The sequence below is a fragment of the Rhinolophus hipposideros genome (assembly GCF_964194185.1).
Source record: "Rhinolophus hipposideros genome assembly, chromosome: 1".
In the NCBI taxonomy this organism is placed as follows: Eukaryota; Metazoa; Chordata; class Mammalia; order Chiroptera; family Rhinolophidae; genus Rhinolophus; species Rhinolophus hipposideros.
This window is the reverse complement of record NC_138047.1, coordinates 105,864,283-105,887,091: the sequence shown is the minus strand read 5'-3', so window position 1 is coordinate 105,887,091 and position 22,809 is coordinate 105,864,283. Positions and strand designations below refer to the sequence as shown.

General features: G+C 47.3%; 1 protein-coding gene across 1 annotated transcript in view; it reads left to right on the top strand.

The window, feature by feature from the left end:
- The first annotated feature begins 5,198 nt into the window (after positions 1 to 5,198).
- The window catches only part of OTOP1 (otopetrin 1), a 32,368-nt gene continuing 14,757 nt past the window's right edge, over positions 5,199 to 22,809 (top strand). Inside the window, exons 1-3 of the mRNA XM_081058323.1 lie at positions 5,199 to 6,268; positions 15,778 to 15,914; positions 20,266 to 20,324. Of these exons, the coding sequence (XP_080914449.1) occupies positions 5,863 to 6,268; positions 15,778 to 15,914; positions 20,266 to 20,324 (602 nt within the window). The 5' untranslated portion in view covers positions 5,199 to 5,862. The remainder of the gene's footprint in view (positions 6,269 to 15,777; positions 15,915 to 20,265; positions 20,325 to 22,809) is intronic.

Sequence of the window (22,809 nt, the reverse complement as noted above, 5' to 3'; positions counted from 1 at the left end):
TTTGTGGGTTTTGTTAATACAAACATTGGAATAGTTTGTTTTCAGCTATTAGTGCTTTGAGTCAACTATACAAATAAGGTGTCTTTTTAGAGACGGCTACTGTGCTCTTCACAGACCTCAAGAAGACAGCGCCACACTTTCAAATGCAAATCAGCTCCCTCAAACCTAAACATCAGAAGCATTGTGACAGAAAGTACCTGCTCTTGATTCTTTTTCCCATAAAGGGACTTCCAGTGATGAGCTGATTTAGTCACCACTTGTATCTGGCTCAGACTCCACCCAGTACCCACCACTGCCTGATCTTGGGTCAGTTAACCTCTCTCCAGCTGTGAAGTGCGAACAGTTACCTGTCTTGTAGGGTCGCGAATAACAGGAACAATGTTGATAAAACACCTATTACAGTGTCTGGCACACAGTAGACGCTCACTCAATAAATGGTAATGGTAATGGAGAGGGAGAGAAAGACAAGCAGATCTGAGATCAGGAGTAGGAGAAGGCAGGCATGGTCAGTAAGCAGAATCAAGCCCATCTCTAATCACGCGAGGCTGTGTAGAGAGAGCTTCATTTCAAGTAAGGCGCAAGGTCAGGCAGAGGTCAGTCAGGGGTGTGCGGGTCCACTGCAAGGCTGGGGCTGCAAACCCTGGCGGTGAGGATTGAAGAGCATTGGTTCAGACACACTGACCTTGGGTGGGGCCAGAGGACAGTGGTGCAGGGGCAACTCCCACAAATTCTATGTCTGTCTGCCTGTCTGGATAGATTCTGCAAGGGAAAAATACAGACACGCCTATCTGTCTGTCTGTCTATCTTTTCTTGCAGAGTAGTTTTGCTACTTGATAGAAATCTCAGGCTGGGATTTTCTGCTTAATACAGTTTGTGAAAACGCAGTTAGCCAAATGCCAGCACTGTGGCCAACTAGGATGGTAAGATTACCCTGTTATTTACAAAGACACAGTTTCATAAATGTGTTTGAATGGGATCATGTCTCTGTTTCTGTTAAATAACTGGTATGCAGGTTATTTATGGGTCTTTTCCTATTTTAACCATGAAATAAATAAAACCAGGGTCAGGCAATATTATTACTGCTTCTAAACAAGCCCGTGGGAGGAGCACCCACTCTTACCGAGTAATGAGTAAAGTAACAGTAAATCTTTCTCATGAAAGTCATGGAGACGGTAGAAGCAAGTGTGCGCTCTTCAAAATGTCCCCGACTTTGACAATCCCAAGTGTCAAGACCAAGTTTTCAACGCGGGTTGCATACAGGTTGCCCAGGCCTGCTGCTCAGAGGTTGTGATTCCATTGTTTTTGGAAGAATTCTCCAGGAGATTCAAACATGCCGCCAGGTTGAGAACTCCCTGCTCCCGGTGTTTGGGGTAGAGACATCTGTGCAGAAGCTAGAATGTCCAAATTGACAGAGATAATGCTCTCTAACTGAGCCCACTGGGGTAAACACCAGATTGAGACTTCCTGCCAAATCTGTATCCGGGACCTGGCTTGGGAGGCAGTGGTCTTTTTAGGAGACACAGGGGATCTTAACAGGACTTAAGATCCTGGTTGTATCGGCCAGGGCTCTTTGGTTTCATGCCACAACAACAAAAAAGTTCTCTGGCTACACTTAAGCAAAAGGGAATGCATTGGAAAAGAATCAGGAAAGTTGGAGAGCCACAGCTTTGTAAGTGGATAGCTGTGGGGAGAAGGGCTGGGGGTCTGGGTAACGAGTTACTAGGTAGATGTCCTCTTCGGCAGCGACAGAATAAACTCCCTTCACTTCAAAACATTTTTCTTGAAAGTCTGATTCAGCTCAGTATTCCCAGAGGCGGGAAAGAGTTTGGTGGATTCTAGGAGCTGTTTACATGGAATTCATAAAAATTAAATGAAATAGCAATCAGTATTTTGTATATACTAAGGACTAATTTTAAAGAAACAGAATTGCAGGTACTGGATCAAAGGGAGATTGAGAGTTGAAGAGAAGAGGAAATTATTCCTAAAAGGGCCACGAAAATCCCATCTCAGTCTCACAGATTCAGTTCTGAAGTGGAACAGGATTTCCCGGCTTAGGCGGAAATGTAATGTGCAGCTGTGTTATGTCTAAAGCAACGGGAGCAACTAGCTTGTAGTGTAGCTGCAGCTTTTACAAGCCTGTTTCAGACCTCACTTTGGATATATTCATGATGCCTTGAGATGCGTCATCCCTGGCAGCACAGAAGCATGTGGCCACATTTCCCATCTCCAACAAACACACCCCAAACCAGGTTCCCTCATGCTTCTCATTAACCATTTTCTTTGGTCGCCTTTACAGCAAAACTCCACTGAAGAGTTCTCTATGCTCATGCTCTCCAGCTTTGCTCCTCTCATTCCAAAACATAGTAATAAAATAAAATTGTATTATGACATGTGGATGCACAAGAGTGTGTATAATGCTCTTAGTTTTGAAAAATGCACCGTGATGTAAGCTATGAAGGGAAGCTGGGGGAAGGGGAAGAAGGAATGTCGGTGCTATCTTTGTAGCTTCTGCTTATCTAACTTTATTTCAAAAGAAAAAGTTAACGAAAAAGTACTGGCTTTTCCCCAGTGAACGGTGCCGTAATGCGTCCTTTGGGACGGCTTGGAAGAAGATTCACAGTATCTGAGGCAGTGTTGCTGGGCTTTTCTCAAGGAGACCCAGCCCTCTCTGTATTCAAGACTCCAGGTCTGTGAACTGGCTCAGCTTTGGAAACTGAGAGTTTTTGACTGTTTTTTGTAGCGAGTCAAGATAGGACTCTGTTCACCTCGCCTAGAGATTTTCTGGTTATGTAGAACAAATAATGCTTTAATAGGCTGCCTGTTGGGGGTTGCATTGTGCCCCTCCCTCCCCCAGAGATGTGGTGAAGCCCTAACTGCTGGTACCTGCGAATGTGGCCATTTGGAAATGAGATCTTTGCAGATGGCTTGCTATGCAAGTTAAGACGCAGCCGTCCTGGAGTAGGGTGGGCCCCTAATCCAATCACTGGTGTTCTTAGAAGCAGAGACACAGAGGGAAGGTGGCCATGTGACCACAGAGCCAGAGACTGGAGTGGTGCAGCTGCAAGTCAGGAAGGCCAGGGCTTGCCAGCAGCACCCAGGAGCTGGAAGAGGCAGGCAGGACCTTCCCCTAAACCTTCTGAGGGAGCATGTCCCTGCCGACACCTTGATATCCAACTTCCAGGGCTTCAGAACCGTGAGGAGTCCATTGCTATTGTTCTAAGTCTCATTTGATGAGACTTTGTTATGGCCGCCCTGGGAAACTAATCCACTGCCCAGATCTTTTATTCTGAGACACACAGGGATTCTATAACCACCACCAAAGGTAACGAGGGACAAAGTCTAATTGCCACTTGGGTCCTACTGCCTGTCAGGGTAACCGTGCCTGTGTTATCTGTAGCATTTAAGCACTGCCAGTTGGTCTCTGTCCCTCTGGAATCCCATTATCCTCAATTGGGGAGCCCATGTTTGGGGGATAGCCTGTCTCACCATCATCCACATGGCAATGAATTGTCACTGGAAAGCAGCTGCCTGGGCTTGGTGTTTCTAGCCCCTGACACAGATGAGCCATGGAACCAGCTCTCACAGGGTAACGTCCTCCTACGGAGGTGACAGCAGCGGGCCTGGATGCCATCGGAGCCCACCATTTCTGATCCCCACATGTCTGAGCACCACTCAGCTGGGGTCAGTCAGAAGAAACTGAGGGTCCTGTGTGGCTCATACCTTTGAAAATAATCTCATCAGTGGAAAGCAGAAAGCAGCATGGGTAAATCTCTCAATCAGTTGTAGCATTGTCTTGAGTAGAAAATAAAGGGCTCAGACTTCGGTCTCTCTCTTTCGTGTCTACAAACTTACATTTCATTGCCTGTTGAACAGAATTGAGGTAGCCCAGAGAAGCGAGGGCCACCTGATTTTCAGATGGGGATTCGGTGTTATTTATCTTTGTTCTCTGAATGAATAAAGGTCGTGCCAGCTGATAAATTTCAAAGTGTGTGCCTTCGCACAATAGCTTATTTCTCACTCTTGTAAGACCCAGCTTCAGCAGGGAGAATCTGCTTCCCCACTCGCCAGGGGGACTTGGGCTGCCAGCCTCTGCCCTTTTCAGCACAAAGCTGCCAAGGTTGGTGTCCACATCCAGCTGCTAGGAGGGTAGGAGAGAAAATGGAGGACCACGCAGGAGGTTTTTATGGGCTGGGCCAGGGCATGCACACATCCCTTTGTGTGCACTGCACTGACCAGAACTTAGTCACCTGGCCCCAGGTGGCTGCAAGGAGCCCTGGAATTAGAGTCCCTGGGCAGCCTTGCCCCCTAGGGCTACTTGCTCTGTCTCCCCTCCTGGGCCATGAGCTCCTGGAAGGCAGGGCTGAGTGTCACATTGATGCTCTCCAGCTTCCCAGTGAGGTTTCAATAAATACTTGCCTACTGATTCATACCCGAATCCCCAGTGCCTAGAACAGAGCCTGGAAAATGATTCAGAGTGAAGTAAATAAATGTTGACCACATGAATGAATGAATTGAAAAAAATGAAGGCAAGGCAAGGTCCCAGGTGGACACCTTCCTGGCCCACAACACTCCCCCACCCCCCACAGCCAGGAGCCTCTGGCAGTCGGAACCAGCTGTGTAATTTGCTGGATCCACTGCAAAATGAAAATGTGGGTCCCCTGTTCAAAAATTAAGACTTTCCGGAGAGCTACAGCAGAGCGAAAGCCAAGGCAGGGAGCGTGTCTCCTGTGTGCTGGGCCAGACGTGACTGAACAGGTGGCTGGGGCCTGCCTGCCCTCTGCGAGGCTCCTTCCCCAGCAGCTCCTTCCCAGCCCCCTGCTTCAGCCCTTCTCTCAGCCTCACCCACCGGCTGGGACCTCCTCTTAGCCCCACCTGAGCGAGGTTAGCAGTCAAGGTGAGCTCCCGGAGCGCTGGGGGTCTGAGGGAGGCGCTTGGGCGCCAGCCTTCCCAGGGAGGACCCTGCCACTCCCACCCCTGCTCCCAGCGGTCCGGAAGCACCTCCCCACTCCCCTGGAGGAGGGAGAGAGATGCTCTCTTTCCTTGGAAAGTGGCTCCTGTCTTAGCATCTGGGCGTCTCCCAAAAGACACACAGGTACACCAGATGAACAAACAGACACAAAAAAATTTGCCCTCCTCCTATTCAGAGATCTAGGGACAAGCTCGGAGGCCTAAAGACAGCTGGCCAGACAGGGAGACGCGCAGAGAGAAAACAAATCTCAAACATACAGAGGCGAGGACAGACAGACAGACAACGCACACAGACACTTTCAGGCCCACCTGGTCCTCCGCGGTCCGCGACGCTCGCGCTCAGCGACAGCCAGAGGCCGGGGCGTCGGGCCAGGCCGCAGCCACGCCCCCAGCGCCCCGTCCCCCGGGCGGGCTCAGGGCAACGCCGGGTCCCCCACGCCCACACCAGGAGCGCGGGAGGCACCTGTCGCCAGCCAGGGTTTCCGGGGCTCCCGGGCCGGCGCCCCGGGACGGGAGCGGGAGCACGTGAGGGCGTCGGGGCAGCGCTGGCTCGGATCCCAGGCGTCAGGGGCGGGGAGCGGCCCGCGTGGGCCGCGGAGAGGGCGGGAGGGCTGTCCCCCGGCATTGTGGAGCGAAGGGAAGTGGGCAGTGAGCATAGGGAGCTCAGGGAAGCCGGGGTCAGCCCGGGTCAGCCGGGTCGGGGACGGTGGCAAGTGCACGGGTGGGAACCCCGACCGAGCGCGGAGGGGCAGAAGCCGGGAGAGCAGGCATCGGCGGGCGATCGGGCGAGGCAGGCTGCTTGGCAGAGGGTGTCAGGCCAGGGGCAGTCAGGGGCAGCAGGGGGGCCAGGACGAAGCCACCCCCGGGGGCACCAGCCTCGGTGCGCGTCACTCCATGATGCCCGAAGGCCAGCGGGCGCCTGGCTCCCCCCGGGCGGCCCCGAGCGCCCCGCACGCAGGGTCACCTGAGCCCACGGCCTGCCCGCCGCCCCAGCCCCCGACGCCCGGGTCCCCGGAGCCCCCCGCGCCCTGGCGGGGCTCCGCCCGCGCCAGTGTCCCGCAGAAGCTGGCGGAGGCGCTGAGCAGCCAGTACGGGCTGAACGTGTTCGTGGCGGGGCTGCTGCTCCTGCTGGCCTGGGCCGTGCACGCCTCGGGCGTGGGCAAGAGCGACCTGCTCTGCTTCCTCACGGCGCTCATGCTGCTGCAGCTGCTCTGGATGCTGTGGTACGTGGGCCGCAGCGCCGCGCACCGCCGCCTCATCCGCCCCAAGGACACGCAGGCCGGCGCGCGCTGGCTCCGCGGTGAGTCCCCCGCAGGCCCGGCGAGGGCGCCGCGAGCCCACCGTGCCCGCCGGCGCCCCCTGCGGCAGCTCCGTGCCCTCGTCCTCCTCTAACTCCTTCCCTTTCCTCTGTCTTGTCTCCGTCTTCCTGCACAGCTTTGTGACTTTTCCCTCCTGCCCTTCGCTCTTCCTCTTTCCTTGGTAAGCCCGAATTATCGCAGTCGTCTCCTCTCTCTACCGTCAGGCTCTGGCCTTGCGTTCCGTCGTTAGAGCTACAGTTACACAAACCCGTCTGAGTCTTTCCTTGGCTCAAAGCCCTGCCAGTGTTTCACTGACCCCCTGTTGGGGGGCCACCCTCCGTATCCTCCCCCTCCCCCGCAATCAAGGCCTTCTAAGTTCTAGCCTCAGGTGGCCTTTTCAGTGTCATCCCCTCAGTGTGCACTCTAGTCTCAACGGCTTTTAGTTCCCATAACAATATGTCACGTTCCTATAACTTTGCACATTCTGTTCCCTCCTCCTGGAATGCTTCTCACCTGCCCTGCTTTCCAAGACACGGCACAGCTCTCCACCCCCCCCCCCAAACACCCCCCCTCCCAGTGATGGTTTTCTGACCTACCCTCCACCTTTGAGGTTCTGACCACACTCCTCCACCCCTCACTATCCATTCTTGGAGAGACACTCTTCTTGTTGACACGTCTGTCCCCTCTATCACCCTGGGGGAGCTCTGTGACGCTCATCTCTTAGTCCTAGAGCCACCCAAGGGCCTGGCCTAGGGTAGGTGCTAAGAAAATGCAGTTGGGATGAACGAAGTAACGAATGAGCAGGTAAGTGTTCTGGAAGTGAGGGGTAGAAGTACTTGTTAGGTACGCACAACATACTGATTGAAACATTGTCAAGATAGGAACCCTCACCTCTTCAAGGAGCTTCCACTTTTGAAAGGGAGATAGATTTGATGCAAGTCAAAGGCAGGGGACGGTTGGGAGTCTGACTGTGAAGGCCACATCTGAGAAACCTTCCCGGGAGAGGCCAGGTACAGACACATTACACAACCCATTGGACTCTCAGGTTAGACCTGAGTGTAAATCTCACTTAGAGTGTGGCTTTCACTTTCCTGGCATGGCCTTGAGAAAACTCCTTAATCTCCCCCCGACACACACCCCTCAGGTTCAGCATGTGCAGAATGGGAATCACATACTTGGTAGGACCAGTGACTGCTGGGTACGGGTTGGGAGCCCAATACACATTTGTTCTCCTCCCCACCCACATTCCCTTAAAATATCTGTCCTCAGTGCCGCCTTCACTCACCTGGCAGGAATTACTGTTCATTCCCAGGGGTTGCCATGGCTCTGTGCATGGAGCGCTTTTGGTCCTTGTCAATTTCCGCCTTGTATCATAACTAGTTGGATAGGAGCCTTGTCATCCAGATGAGATTTTAGGTGTCTCAGGCTCAGGGACTTTGTCATTTTGCCTTTGGAAAAACTGGACACAACTCCAGGGTGAGCCAAATTCCTGTTCTGAAAATGGTTGTGTTGGGGGGGGGTCCCTGGTTTTGTGACTGTCAGTGAACGGCAGTGATCTAGTAGCACGTCAAATACATGGGAATGAAATGTTCTTTTGAGCATATTTGTTGATACAGGCTAAAGAACATTACACACACAGGCTTTTGACCTATGTTTTCCATAGTGGAAACATCCCTGCTTTCTTCCTCCTCCAATTCCTTCCTCCTCTACCCTTCTGTTCCTTCCTCTTCCCTTCTTCCTCCCCCTTCTTCCATTCCTTCCTTTCTCCTTCACCCTTTCCCATTCATGGCTTCCCTCTTTTGTCCTTTCTTTTTCCCTTCTCCCCCTCTCCCTCCATTCCTATTTTTTCTCTCTTCTTCTATCCTTGCTCCCTTCCTTCCTTTCTCCCTCTTCCCCCTGTTTTTCCTGTCTCTGTCTCTGTCTCTGTCTCTGTCTCTCTCTCGCTCTCGCTCTCTCGCTCTCTCGCTCTCTCGCTTTCCAGGAAGACTCCAAGCATTGGGGCCTGAGCAAGTGGGTGAAGGGTGGTGTCATTTCTGCGGACTGGGAATTTGGGGAGGAGCAGAAGTGGGGAGGCAGAATCACGGTGTCCCCTGTGGACGTGTCACACTAAGATGTCTGCTAGACACCAAGTAGTGATAAGAATACATAAAGCAATATACAGAGAGCACAGAGTAGATGTTTAATAAATGGTGGCTGTTTAGACTCTTAGCCATTGCCCTACAATAACATAACCATTCAAATGAGGCATGTGGATAATGGAAATGGTGCTGGCGGTGGAAGTCTTGGCTTGATGTCTCAGCTCTTTCACCCCCACCTTTCTGAATCCTGATTTCATCATCAGTAAAATAAGAATCCTGACTACCTCTCAGGGAGGAGCTTTCGAGTAAACACTGCTTGCAAAGCACTGTCCATCCCTGTAAATGAGCTATGGCTCATCAGAGAATCAAGAGGCAAAGGATCCCAAAAGAATGTTGGGAGGGAACGGTGCCAAGGGAAGTACCTGAAGCCCCAGTAGGACCTGAGGTTTTCCCTGGAGTCATAGCTGGAAAGACAGGTTTGACTTAACTCTTCCCTGGCTTCTGTGATAATCTTAGAAGTCTGGGGCTTTGAGAAAGAGCCAACCTGTGGAATTCTGGGCATCGAGATTTTCCAGAGGAAGTTTCTGGGTCTTGGTATGGTCCAGGAGGTTTTCTCTGAGCAGGAACCATTGTGTTCCACCTACTGGGTGTGAGAAAGTGAAGATTTCTGTGGACTGAGCACAAAAAGGCAGGAGGCTTTGGCTAGAAGTAAATGATAAAGATTTATGCAAGGGTCTTAGAGTTTGCAGACTTGGAACACAGCTAGGTAAAACCCCAGAAGTGTCCCAAAGAAGAAAGACAAGTTAGGAGTTTTTATAGTAAAAAGTACATTCTTGAGAATTATCAGCCCTGCATTTTTAGCCCCTGGATTGCTCCAGGATGGTTATCAGTCAGATGTCAGGTGGTCTGGATGATGGATGCCAGGAGGGCTGGAGGATGGGCACCAGAAGGGCTAGTCACGTCCTCAGTCCTTTCGGGGGTAGTCAGAGGGCAGGCTGCAGGTGTGTGGTGTGTCTTGGCATTGACACACAACAGACTGGTGTGTACCTAAGTAGTGATGCAGGACTAGGAAGTTCAAAAGTTTAGGTTCTCAGGCTAGTTAAGACAAGAAAAAGAATTGTTTCCTCATGCCTCAACCTTCCTAATGCTGATAATTTAGCAACTTGATTAAAATGACTCGATATTTTCCCCATTTTCACTCTTTCCTTACTTCCTTTGGAACAAAAAATATTGACCTATTTAGAAATATTCGGTAGAAATGATGGATCGTTAATCCAGCTCCTCTATTTGCTAAGAGATTGATGTCTTCTGGAAGAAATGAGAGCAGCCTGGATGTCTTGTGCCAGCCCAGCATGTGCAGCGACAAGAAAATCCAGCAAAGAGCTGTTTCACCTTGTTAATGACCAAGGTCCTATTTCTCTTCTGTTTCCAGTCTCTTAAAAGACTGCAGTGGTAAAGGTCATTTGTTTTTTCTTGTTTCTGTCCTGTCTCAAGTCCAGAGAAGTATTATTAACACAAAATTATGGGAATGACGACAATAAGAATAATAGCTACATTTATTGAGTGCATTCCGACCGCCGGCTCATTAGAAGCCTTGGCCTAGTTATTTGTCATAGTGATTCTTTTTCTCTCTGTGTGTGAATAATCACCCCCACATTTACTCCTTTTATGAGATCAACTTTTTAACATAGTGCTTTTTCTTAAAGTGAGGCACACCCACGTATAGGACACGTTGCGTCTCTGTCCAGCCTCCCTTCCCCCCCACCCCGGGAATGGGCTGCTGAGAGCCCTGTGCTCATTGTCCCCTGAGAGACACGGGGCAAATGTACACTGCTCATGTAAGATCAGCCCAGGGTGGTGGCTGGACGAGCTGTAGAGACAAAGGTCGGGGACACAATGATGGGTTTTGGAAACAGGCTGTCCCCATGCGTGAGACAGTGAAGGATGCTGGAAGACATGGGTGTGAAGAGGGGCAGGGAGTCATGGGGCATGGCGGCTGAGACAGAGGGTGGGGAGGAGAGGGACAAGGCTCAAAGACGTGCCAGGGAGCCTGCCGTCTGGCAGTGCGGCCAGGACTCACAGCAAACTACAAGGGTGATTGACGGGATTGCAAAACTGGGTGTGCAATCATGCAGTCTGGTGCCACAGAGGAAAGAGCAGTCAGGGTGGGTCCCTGTGGGATTCCAGCCCACCCTGCTGACTTTCCAAGCAGATGCAGCAAGTTCATGAACACTGGCCTGGGGTCCACTTTGTTCTCCCTCCTCAGAGTGCATGCGCACTTCATTCGACAGCCTCTCTCTTCTGCAGGCCCAGCCTCTCCCAGACACTCCTGTTTCCTTGGGCTTCTGTCCCTGCTTGGACGTAGCAAGCCCACGTCAGTGTATCCCAGCAATTCTTTTAAAAAATAGCTTCATTGCCACATAGTCTGTATGCTCATTTAAAGTGCACAATCAATGGCTTTTAGTGTATTCACAAATATGTGTAACCACCACACCAATCGATTTTAGAACATTTTTTATCATCTCAAAAAGAAACCCTGCACCCTTTTGCTATCACCCCCTATTCCTCTTATTCCCCCTAGCCCTAGGCAACCGCTAATCTACTTTTGGTCTCTAGAGTTGCCCAGTCTGGACATTTCCTGTAAATGGAATCATAGAATTGTCATTTTTGTGACTCGCTTCTTTCACTTAGTGTACGGTTTTCAACAGCACAGCAATTTCCTGATGCGAGTGTTATCACCCCTATTTACCAGACCAGGAAGCTGAAAGGGCTTCTGGGGGAGAATTGAGCACCCCGATTCCTGACAATATTCGAACAGAGTGAGAAGGAGAAGAGGCATAAGCTCCTTGCTTCCGGACAGATGGCATGATATTAACAGGTGACAGAGAAGGCAAAAGCCCTCACTTCCATTTTGCTTCTGTCGTCTCCATCGAGCAGAAGGATCTTTGGAACTTGCAGAGAGCAACAGAGAAGGGAGCCAAGCTCAACTTTGGTGGTGGCTGGGCAGAGCCCTTGGTCTGATTTGATTTAACTGCCTGCCTGTATCAGGCACTGGCTGGGCTCTGGGGATGGCAGGATGATCAGGCACGGCCCTGCACAGAAGGGTGCAGGGGAGGGTGAAGATGGCACAGGCAATGAGGGGCAGCAGAGCCCCGTGGCTGAGAGGACGGGCCCCAGACAAAGCGTGTAAGACCCATGGCTTCCTACTCCAAGATTCTCCCACTTCCTGTCTATTCCAGAGAGATGAGACATTTAGAATATGTTCACGTTCCTCTTTTTGCTCTTCTTGTCCTCTAGTACCCGTGTCTTTACCGGGAGACCTTTGAAAGGTTTTTCATCTCTGCTTCCCACCCAGTCTGATTCCAACTTTATTCTGTGTGATACATCTTTTTGGAGCATTTCATTACACATTTCCAGGCAGTTTATCTTCATCCATTTGGATTTAACATCTCTTATTTTTTTCCTTCTATTACTCTTATTTATCTATCTACCAGACTATTCACCCGTCTTTCCATCCCTTCCCACTTCCTTCCTTTTCTCCTTCCTTCCATTATATATCCATCTATATCTCCAATCTTTTGCCAAGTTTTTTGCACACTATTGTTCCCTCTTTTCTTCATCATCCTAATTATGAGGACTGGTCGTTGGGTTAAAGTCTTTTATCAGACGAGTATTGTGGGTGATGTTTTTCCCCCATCCTCTGTTCTCTGTCCACCTGTCACCTTCTCAGACAGTCCCTTTCTGACCATCTGCCATCAACCTCAATCCTCTCCTCTGCTTTACTTTTCTTCATGCATTTCCTGACATTTCTTCTGCGTTAATTTATTTGTTTATTTTCTGTCCTCTCCGCCAGAATGTTAAATCACCGAGGGCAGATACTGTCTTTTATTGACTTTTTTACATCCCAATGCTGTTACAATGCCTGGACCACAGCTGGTGTTCTATAAATAGTTGTTGAACAAACTATGTTTTTTCACATCTTCAAATATCTTTCTGTCTTTGGCCCTGACAAGCGAGCGGCATCTTGGCTGGGAATAGGGTTCCTGAGGAGCAGTCCATCCCTTGCCATGGACCCTAGCTACTCCTCCACCGGCTTCTGGTTTCCCAGGCTGCAGATGAAAAGTCTGGGACCAGCTCATTCATCTATATTTTGTGCACACCCCAATTTACGCAATATTATACCTCTGTATATTTGTTTCTCCAGCAATCTTGTTTGTTTACCGGGCAAAATGCTTCATGCATAGTAGGAGTCCCCAAAATATTTGTTGTACAAATATACAGATCAGTGAATCCATGGTTGGTGGATAGATGAAGGAAGAAGGGACTTCAAGAGGGTGCGAAGGTACATGATGTCTTTACCACAACTCTTGGAATGCCAGTGACAGAGATGTAGACCCATGGTTCTCAAGGTGGGATCTCAGGCCAGCAGAAGGGCGTCAGCCCCACCTGGGAACTTAATTGAGATGCAAACTTTGGGGCTCCACCCCAGACCTCGGGAATCAGAAACTCGGGGGGTGGAGGCCAGCAGACCGTTTTAACAAGCCCTCTGTGTGATTCTGATCAAGTTTGAGAAGCAGCTGTGGAGCAATCTCATTTTATAGATGGAAAAACTGAGGCTGGGAGTAGGAAAGCAACTGGTTCGAACTCACCTTTTTCGTTAGTGGCACAGCCAGGACGCATGCGCAGGTCCCCATAGCCCCAGCCTGCGCTCCTGCCACCCCAACCACCTGCCTCTCCTCGTCTTGCTCTTTATGTTTATAATCAAAGCAAACCATGCATTTGTGCAACTATTTCAAAGCACTGGATTGAATCTCCGCTCTTACAAAGTTTCTGGTTTCACCGGGGTTTTTCCAGGATTAAAAGAAAAAAAATGTGACTTAGAGTTGTTTCTATAAGGCTTTGGGCAATGGACAGGAGCCAGGCGATTGCATTACCTTGCACGGGAGGCCTCCCAGGCTGGGCTGTAACGTTATAGCTCACGGGGAAGGCCAGTGCGCTCTCTCACGCCACAATGCGTGTCACACACGATCCAGTTTCCTCCCCATCGATCGTGGGAGAGAACGTGTGAGTGGCGGTCAGCGTTGTCCCACAAGAGGGATTAAGAACTTTGACGTTGATCAAGTCCCCAGGATGACTAGGTTTTTCTTGCTAATTTCTTCATTTGTCACAGGTTTCTTTGTGATGTAGTTTGTATATTCCTTTCCAGTCTTTTTTGCTCATATGCATATTTTTTGTTTGTTTTAATTTTTCTGTTACGATATGCTGGATAACCATCCAAAAAATCTCCTCGGTTCACATCCTGTACCATAGGCCTACTCCATGTCATTGCTATAAATGATCATTTTTAAAAGATAATTTCTCGTTTAGAAAAGTTCCAGATTTACAGAAGAGATTGAAGGATAGCACAGTGAGTTCCTGTATACCTGTATACCCCTTGCCTTTATTCTTTAGAGAATCGGATTTTAGGATTAGAGAACTGAGATTTTCGAGCAGAACACCGACACTCTTCGATGGACCATTTCTTTGGAAAAGCTTCTAGAAGCTTTCTGTTGATTTCACCAACCTTTGTTGACAGTATATCATTTGTCAGACCTTGGGGTGGGTACAGTGAAGAACAGGACACAATGGTGTCTTCTAGTTTCAGCTTATCTGGCCCATAAGTAGAACTTGTTATATATAATATATATATATATATATATTATTTTTAATTGTAGTACTAGATGCATACCATAAAATTGGCCCACTGAATCATTTTTAAGTGTACAGTCCAATTGTGTTAAGTACATTCACACTGTGCAATTAATCTCCACAACTCTTTCATCTCGCAAAACTAAAACCCTGTACCCATTAAACAACTCCTTAACCCTCTCACGCCAGCCCCAACCACCATTCTACTTTCTTTTCTTTTGTTTTTTAATTAAAGTTTATTGGGGTCACAACTGTTAGTAAAGTTACATAGATTTCAGGTGTACAATTCTGTATTACATGATCTGTAAATCATATTGTGTGTTTTATAGAGTCAGTTCTCCTTCCATCACCATATATTTGACCCCCTTCACCCTCATCTACCACCCCCTCCCCCCTTACCCTCTGGTAACCACTAAACTATTGTCTGTGTCTATGAGTTTTTGTTTCTCATTTGTTTGTCTTGTTCCTTTGTTGTTTTTGGTTTATATACCACATATCAATGAAATCATATGGTTCTCTGCTTTTTCTGTCTGACTTATTTCGCTTAGCCATTCTACTTTCTGACTCTACGAATTTAAGTATTCTAAGGAACCTCATAAAAGTGGAATCATAGATATTTGTCTTTTGTGACTGGCTTATTTCACTTGGCATAATGTCCTCAAGCTTCATCCATATTGTAGCAGGTGTCAGGATTTCCTTCCTTTTTAAGGGACTGTATGGATGGACCACATTGTGTTATCCATTCATCTGCTGGTGGACACTCGGGTTGCTTCTACATTTGGCTACTGTGAATAATGCTGGCATGAACATGGGTGTACAAATATTCCTTTGTGTCCTTGCTTTCGATCCTTTTGGGTATATACCCAGAAGTGGGATTGCTGAATTCCCCAGAAATACTATTTTTACTTTATTTTTTTTCGAGAAACTGACGTACTGTTTTCCACAGTGGCTGCACCATTTTACATTCACATAAAAGTGCACTACACTCCGTTTTTCCACATCCTTGCCAACATTTGTTATTTTCTCTCTTCTATCCATTTTCCTCTCTCTTCTCTCTCTCTCTCTCTCTCTCTTTCTCATAGCAGCCACCCTAATGGATGTGAGTGGTTTTCATTTACATTTCTCCACTGATTAGTGATGTTCAGCATCTTTTCATGTGTTAATTAGCCACTTGTATATCTTCTTTGGGAAAATGTCTATTTGAGTCCTTTGCTCGGTTTTTAATTGGGTTGTATTTTTTTTTTGTTGCTGTATTTTTTGTTGTTGTTGTTGTTGCTGATTCTAATGCCATATCAGATACATGATTTGGAAATATTTGGTAGTGTCCTCTGATGTACGTTGTTTTTAATTTTGATGTACTGCAATTTATCTTTTTAACCTTTGTTCCCCATGCTTTTGGTGTTATATCCAACAAATCATTGCCAATCCAACATTGTAAAGAATTTTCCCTACACTTTCTTCTACGAGTTTTATAGTTTTAGGTTTTACATTTGTCTTTGATTCATTTTGAGTTAATCTTTGTATATAGGGTATAAGGTAAAGGTGCAGCTTCGTTCTTTTGCACGTGCATACCCAGTTTCCCTACCATCGTTTGTTGAAATGACTGTCCTTTCTCCATGGAATTGTCTTGTCAAAAATCATTTGACCACGTATGTGAGGATTTAATATAATTTATTTTCAAGTGCTCTCAGTGAATCTTAACACTTATATGTGTGTTTCTACCCCCCCTGCCCCTCCCAATTCAGGCAGTATCACATTGTTTGCAGTCATTACTATCATCCTGGGATGTCTCAAAATTGGGTACTTCATTGGATTTTCTGAATGTTTGTCAGCCGCTGAAGGAGTGTTCCCTGTCACACATGCAGTACATACTCTGCTGCAGGTAAACCATTTGATGTTTATTTATGTTGCTTTGCTTCCTGTTAAGTGTATGCCAGGGTGTATAAAATGGGATATGTGGGGACAGTATGAGGTGAGCCTGAGTCCATCTCTGAGGCTCTGTCCTTCAGCTGCCTCCATGTAAAATTGGACTCTGTGTCCCCTTGGCCATCTTTGTAGGAATCTTATGAGACAGACCTTGTAATGACAAAGAGTCAGGAAATTTTGCCACGCCAACATCCACCAGAAATGGCTGGAGGGGATTTAACATAACAGTTTTAGTGAGATATAATGCACATACCATACAACTCTCCCATTTAAAGTGTACAAGTCAGTGATGTTGTGTATTCATAGGGTTGTGCAAACATCGCCACAATCCATTCTAGAACATTTTCATATCCCCCAAAAGAAACCCTGTGCCATTACAGCCACACCTCTGGGTCATCGAAACACTTGTTTGTTTGCTTACTTCTGGATTAAAATCTTTTAGAAACATATGAGAAACTCTTTCTCAGCATTGGTCCACTTGGTGTGGCTAAGCAGTAAGGATTTCATGTCTATAGTTTAAATATATAGCTTAGAATCGGAAAAATCTTGTGTTGGAAAAGAATCTTAGATGGGCCTCCAGCGTGTCTTCCATCCTTAGCAGAAACCCCTGGCAACAACCATCAGAGCTGGGGTCCCTGTTAATCTAACACCAAAAGTGAAAATTAACATTTCTGTAGAACCTCAGAACATGCAAAGTGCTTTTCATTCCTCACTTCGCGGGACGCTCCCAAGGACTCCACGAGGCCGGGTGTTGGATTGTCACGCTCATTCCCAAGGAAGAGCCTGGACAGCAGAGAGGGCCAGTGCCACACCCAAAGTCACGGCTGAGACGTGATGATTCTTCTCCACACAAGTCACCCTGGAAGACCATGAACTTGATCCAGTGACACTGTCATTGCTCCAAGTATTTCTGGATTCCCAGTTTAAGAACGTCCTTCAGGACCAAAACTCCACCTCCAGGATACCAAGGACACCATTTTCAGACTCCATCTTTCACCCGAAGTGGTCTCCAGATTGCGTCCCCCGGCAACTTTAGGATGCTTCTTGAGATCAAACGCATCTGCACAGGTGAAGCTCCGAGAGGATGTGTCAGATGAGCTCACACCAATTGGGCTCTGTGGTAGCGTGGTGGAACGGGTCAGTAGCTGTCTGGGGACTAGTTTGAAAGGGTCACCTCACATTTGAGAGTTGTTATGGGCTGAATTGTGTATTTCCTAAATTCCTATGTAGAAATCCTAACCTCTAGGACCTCAGATGGTCTATGGAGAGAGAGTCTTTATAGAGATAATTAAGGCTGAATGAGGCCATGGCAGTGGGAGGGGGAAAGGGGGCTAATCCAATAGGACTGATGTCCTTATGAGAAGAGGAGATTAGGACACAGAAACACAGAGGGACGACCATGTGAGGACACTGCAGGAAGATGGTCATTTATAAGCCAAGGAGACCGGCTTCAGAAGCAATGAACCTGCTGACACCTTGATCTCAGACTTCTGGCCTCTAGAACTGTGAGAAAATAACCTTCTGTTGTTTTAAGCCACTCAGTCTATGATACTGTCTTATGGAGCCACCAGCAAACTAATACAAGAGATACCTGATTGTTTATTCCAGGGGAGTCAAATCCCATGGCGATACCAGTGATGATGTGAAAAGCCTTGGTGAGACCAGAAAGAACTAGCTCCTTCTTTCCTTCCTTCCTTCCTTCCTTCCTTCCTTCCTTCCTTCCTTCCTTCCTTCCTTCCTTCCTTCCTTTCTTCCTTCCTTCCTTCCTTCCCCTGCCTTCCAGACTGGGCAAACACTGTTCTCAGTACTGGGAATACAGGGTGAAAGCTGCAGTCTGTGTGCTATGGTGGTGTCAGTCACATGGGGAGACATTTACCAAAGAATGGGCGATGACAACACTAGGGCACGATGCTTTGACCAAACTTACCCAGTGACAAGAAACACCAGCTGCCTCTCGCCAGCTTTGGGGTGAGGGGTGTTTTCTGCCCGGGAAGAGCCCCAGAGTTGTCAGTGAAAGAGGGATGTAGTGTGTTAGAGACCATTGAACAAAGACGTCCTGGGGATGTGTGGCCTTTCCACGTGACAGGGAATAAAACGTGTGGGGCTTTGCGGGGAGGAGAGCTGTGGTGTGGGACAGACTAGAGCCATGGTTTAGTGTAGGGGTTGGAAGCACGTGCTCCTGTCAGACTCCCTGGCCTGGCACATACCAGCAGTGTGACCTCGGGAAATGACTTACCCTCTCCGGGCCTCAGGGATCTCATCGGCAAAGTACCCACTTCACGGGGTTCTTGTGAGGATTAAAAGTACGGATGTATGTAAAGAACTTTGCAGTGAGCACTTGGTCAAGGTGCGGGCACGTAGGAGCTCGGGCTTTATCTTGAGGGCAGTAGGGAGCCGTTGAAGGCTTTAGGCAGAGGAATGACCTGGACAGACGTAAGTTTTCACTCTGTTATTTGCTGGATTAGAGATCTCTCTCTTCCTAATTTAAGGCATTTTTATCAGTCACTAAATTAATTTATCAATCATTCTATACCTATTGGACACTTACTATGTGCCTTTGCTGCATTAGCTAACTAGAGAATGAAAACAATTATTTTAATATATATATATGTATTATATGTATTTAATATATATATATGTATATATATACATATATATATAGTGTTTATTTATATTTTTAAATTGTGGTAAAATACACATAACACAAAATTTGCCATTTTAGCCATTTTTAAGTGCAGTTAAGCAGTGTTAAGTATATTCACATGATTGTGCAATCAATCTTCAGAACTCTTTCATCTTACAAAAATGAAATCCAGTCTCCATTAAACACTAACTCCTGATTCCCCACTCCCCCTGCCCCTGGCAGCCGCCATTCCACTTCCTGTCTCTATGAATCTGACTGCTCTAGGGACGTCATAGAAGTGGAATCATACAGTATTTGTCCTTTTGTGTCTGGCTTATTTCACTGAGCATCATGTCCTCAAGGTTCACCCATGCTGCCGCAGGTGACAAAATGTCTTTCCTTTTTAAGACTGAGCAATATTCCATTGTATGGATGGACCACATTGTATTTATCCATTCATCATCCATTGATGGACACTTGGGTTGCTTCCACCTTTTGGCTACTGTGAATAACGCTGCTATGAACATTGGTGTGCAAATATCTTTTTGAGAACCTGTTTTCAATTCATTTGGATATGTACCCAGAAGTGGAATTGCTGGATTGCATAGTAATTAAAAATATTCATTAAAAAATATCGTATAACATTATTGAAAAAAAACTGGAAAAGAGAATAAAAATGTACCTATAAGCCCATTAACAGGAACATTTGTTGTTGTTTTTAGGTATTCCCTCTATTCCTTGTGCTTAAGTGTACATTCTGTTTTTTTTTTTAATTTATTGGGGGAAGTGTACATTCTTGTCAAATTTTACATACAAGGTGCAGAATTTTCTATTCTGAATTTTTTATTTAAAACCATAAACTTTTTTGTGCTGCTATATAGTCTTTATAAAAGCATCAGTTAAGTGCCCACCAATGTTTGGCACATGCTAGGTGCTCAATATGCATTTGTGTCTAACATAAGGCCCGGAATGTTTTAGGAGCTCAAAAATTGCCTGGTACACAGGAAGTGCTCAATCCATATCAACAAATGACTAAGTTGACAGTAGAGAAGCTTTGCTAAAATTGTACCCACTTCGGGCATTGTTCTAGTAGTTGGCATGGATTATCTTATTTAATTGCTCACAACACTCAAGATAGGTTCCGGTATCATCCCCATTTCACAGAAAACAGATGTAGAAAATTTCCCCGATTTGCCCATGGCCAAGCGAGCCCGGATTCTCCCACAGGTCGGATAGAGACCTCCCTGAGCCCAGCCCCCCTCCTGTATTCTACTAGTGATGTGCCCAGGGGACAGGGAAGCTTACGTAGTAGAGTGACAGCCTGAGTCAATTCTGTACTTCACTTAAAGCATTCACCATTTGGCTTCTGCCCACTGGCGTGGTAACTGTGAGTGGATGATAAAAACAGGTTAACAGGGGTGATGACAGGTAGCTGTCGCTCCCCAAACCCTGTCCCAAGCAGGAGGCCTCGCTCTGATTCTCACCGCCTTACTCTGAACTCGGTCCCCACTGGGGAACGGCACTGCCACCTGACATGAGGATAATGACGTGCTGTTCTTCTGGGGGAGATCACGAATGTCCCCAACATGCCCCACACCTTCTCCTTCAGTTTTTTATAGTTTTTAAAATATAGTAATGGTTTCCCACTGATGTGTCTTTCTTTTCTTCCTTTATTTTCATCTAGGTATATTTCCTTTGGGGGCACGCAAAGGATATCATCCAGTCTTTCAAAACACTGGAAAGGTAAAAATCGTGTGTGGGTCCTTACTTTACATGTTGAATTTCTTGTTTGGTTAGAACAAACGAAAATTGTCAATGCCATCTTGGTTGGGTTATAAATACGAGACCAACTCTCTGCTCCATCCCGACAGGCAAAGCCTTCACTTGTGGCTGGAGAGGAGGCCCTCTGTCTTCGGTCTCTTCCTGGGGACAGCACTGGAAGTAGCATGATGTGGGTTTGAACTTTCTCTCCACTCCACCATCTTAGACACTTCCCTTTTATGATCCTCAGTTTTCCTCATCTGTAAAATGGAGATAATAGCATAGCCAACCTCCAAGGGCTGAGTGAAGTAATGGACGTAGAGCTTGCAGGCACATACAAGTACTCAGCAAATGTCTAGTCTGTTATTATCTCTGTCCACCTCTCTCTCTCGAGGTAATTGTGAGGATCGAGGGAAAGAATCCGTAGGACAATGGGGTGGGTTACCTCAAAGCAAGGTATTCTTATTCTGCCAGAAAGCCCTGTATATACACATACTGATGGAAAAGGGATCAGTATTTGCTTATAAAAAGATCCCTCATCATCTACACTGTCAGTGAGGAACAGAAAACTCTGTTTTAATGTACCATTTAAAATGACAACTGATATGTAAAAGGTGGATGTACCTATGTCTGACCACTGGATAGAACTATTTTAATAGATTATTGAAATAGAAATAACTTTCACGGACCTCATTATGCAAAAAGCATCAGCTTCAACAAGCTGTCAGGCATCTATTGAGCTCCTACTCGGTGCAGGGCCTGCTACCAGGCAATGTGGGGGACATGCAGTGACTATGGGCTGAGATGTCCCACGCCTCTGCGTCATCCCTGGAGTTGTGCACTGGCAGCTGTGTTATCCCCTGTGCAGCCCCAAGCAGTGGCCTTGGCAGTGACCTTTAATCTTCATCTTAACACAAAAAGTCACTGCTCCTGAGGAAAGGGCCTCCTGCTGCAGGGGAGGGGAATGGACAGATGGGGTCAAATGGACAAATCAGGGATAAAGGAGGTCCAGGCCCCAAGGACCCAGCGAAGACAGTTTTAATGGTCCCTGAGAGCAGGACAAAGATTCCAACACCCATCCTCATGGTTAATCTGCCTGCGGCTCTGTGAGAGTAATGTAACTAGGTTGCTCTGCCTCACATGGCTAAGGTGCCAGCAGGTGAAGGAACTTACCCCAGGTCGCCAGAGTGCTGGTGGAAGGCCTGGGATTGCCTCCCAGTTTGTCCCATTTTGTATGCTGGATGGACAGGAGGTGTGCCTGTCACCAGCTCTTCCTTCCATCCACAGGCTGGCTGTGCTCACAACTTAAGGAGAACACTTGGGGTTTATGTTCTGAGGCAGGGTTTTGCTTCATCTACTCCACAGTGATTCTTTAAAAATTGTACTTTTTTTCCCTGATAAAACTTGTAAGGACACAGTAGAATTTAAAAATCACCACAATGCCACTGAATTATGGGGGGGATTGAATGTCTGTGTCCCTCCAGTTTCACAGGCTGAAGCCCTAACCCCCAATGTGATGCTATTTGGAGGCAGGGCCTTTTGGACAGAACTAGATTTAGATGAAGTCATGGAGGTGGGGTCCCCATAATGGAATTAGCATCCTTATGAGACAAAGAAGGGACACCAGAACTCTCTCTCCACATGCACCCAGAGGAAAGGCCTTGGAGGACACAGGAAGGTGGCCATCTGCATGCGAGAAATAGAGTCCTCACCAGGAGCCAGCCCTGCTGGCACCTTGATCTTGGACTTTGAGCATGTAGAACTGTGAGAAACAAGCGTCTGCTGTTTTGTTTTAGTAGTCGGAGCTGACAAAGGCAGCCACCACCCAGAGGTTACTACTGCTAATGGTTTGGTCCGCTGCCTTCTAGTCTTTTCCCCATGAACAGATACATTCTGTTTTCCTTTTTGCTGTTGTGGTCTTGCTTCTCTTGCTCTGCCTTTTCTTTTCAATTTGTTCTTAGCCCTTTCCCCTGTGAGTCTTTTTCTACACCCTGATCTTTATTGATTGCACAGTACCCCATAACCAGAGTGCATCTAACCAGTGCCCTGCTGCACTAGTCAGCTTGGGCCTTCACAACAGAATATCACAGACTGGGCGGCTTAAATAACAGAAATGTATCTTCTCGTGTTTCTGGAGTCCGGAAGTCCAACATCAAGGTGCCCGTAGGGTTCGTTTCTGGTGAGTCTTCTCTTCTTGGTCTGCAGAGGACTGCTTATTGCTGTGTCCTCACATGGCTTTCCTCTGGGCAGGAGAGAAAGAGAGAGAGAGAGACTCTTCCTCTTCTTCTAAGGACACAGTCCTGTTGGATTAGGGCTCCATACATATGACCTCACTTAACCCTAATGACCTCCTTGAAGGACTTACCTTCAAATACAGTCACACTAAGGGTTAGGGCTTCGGCATATACATTTTAAGGGGACACAATCCAGTCCATAACACCTACCGTGTTTCCCCGAAAATAAGACC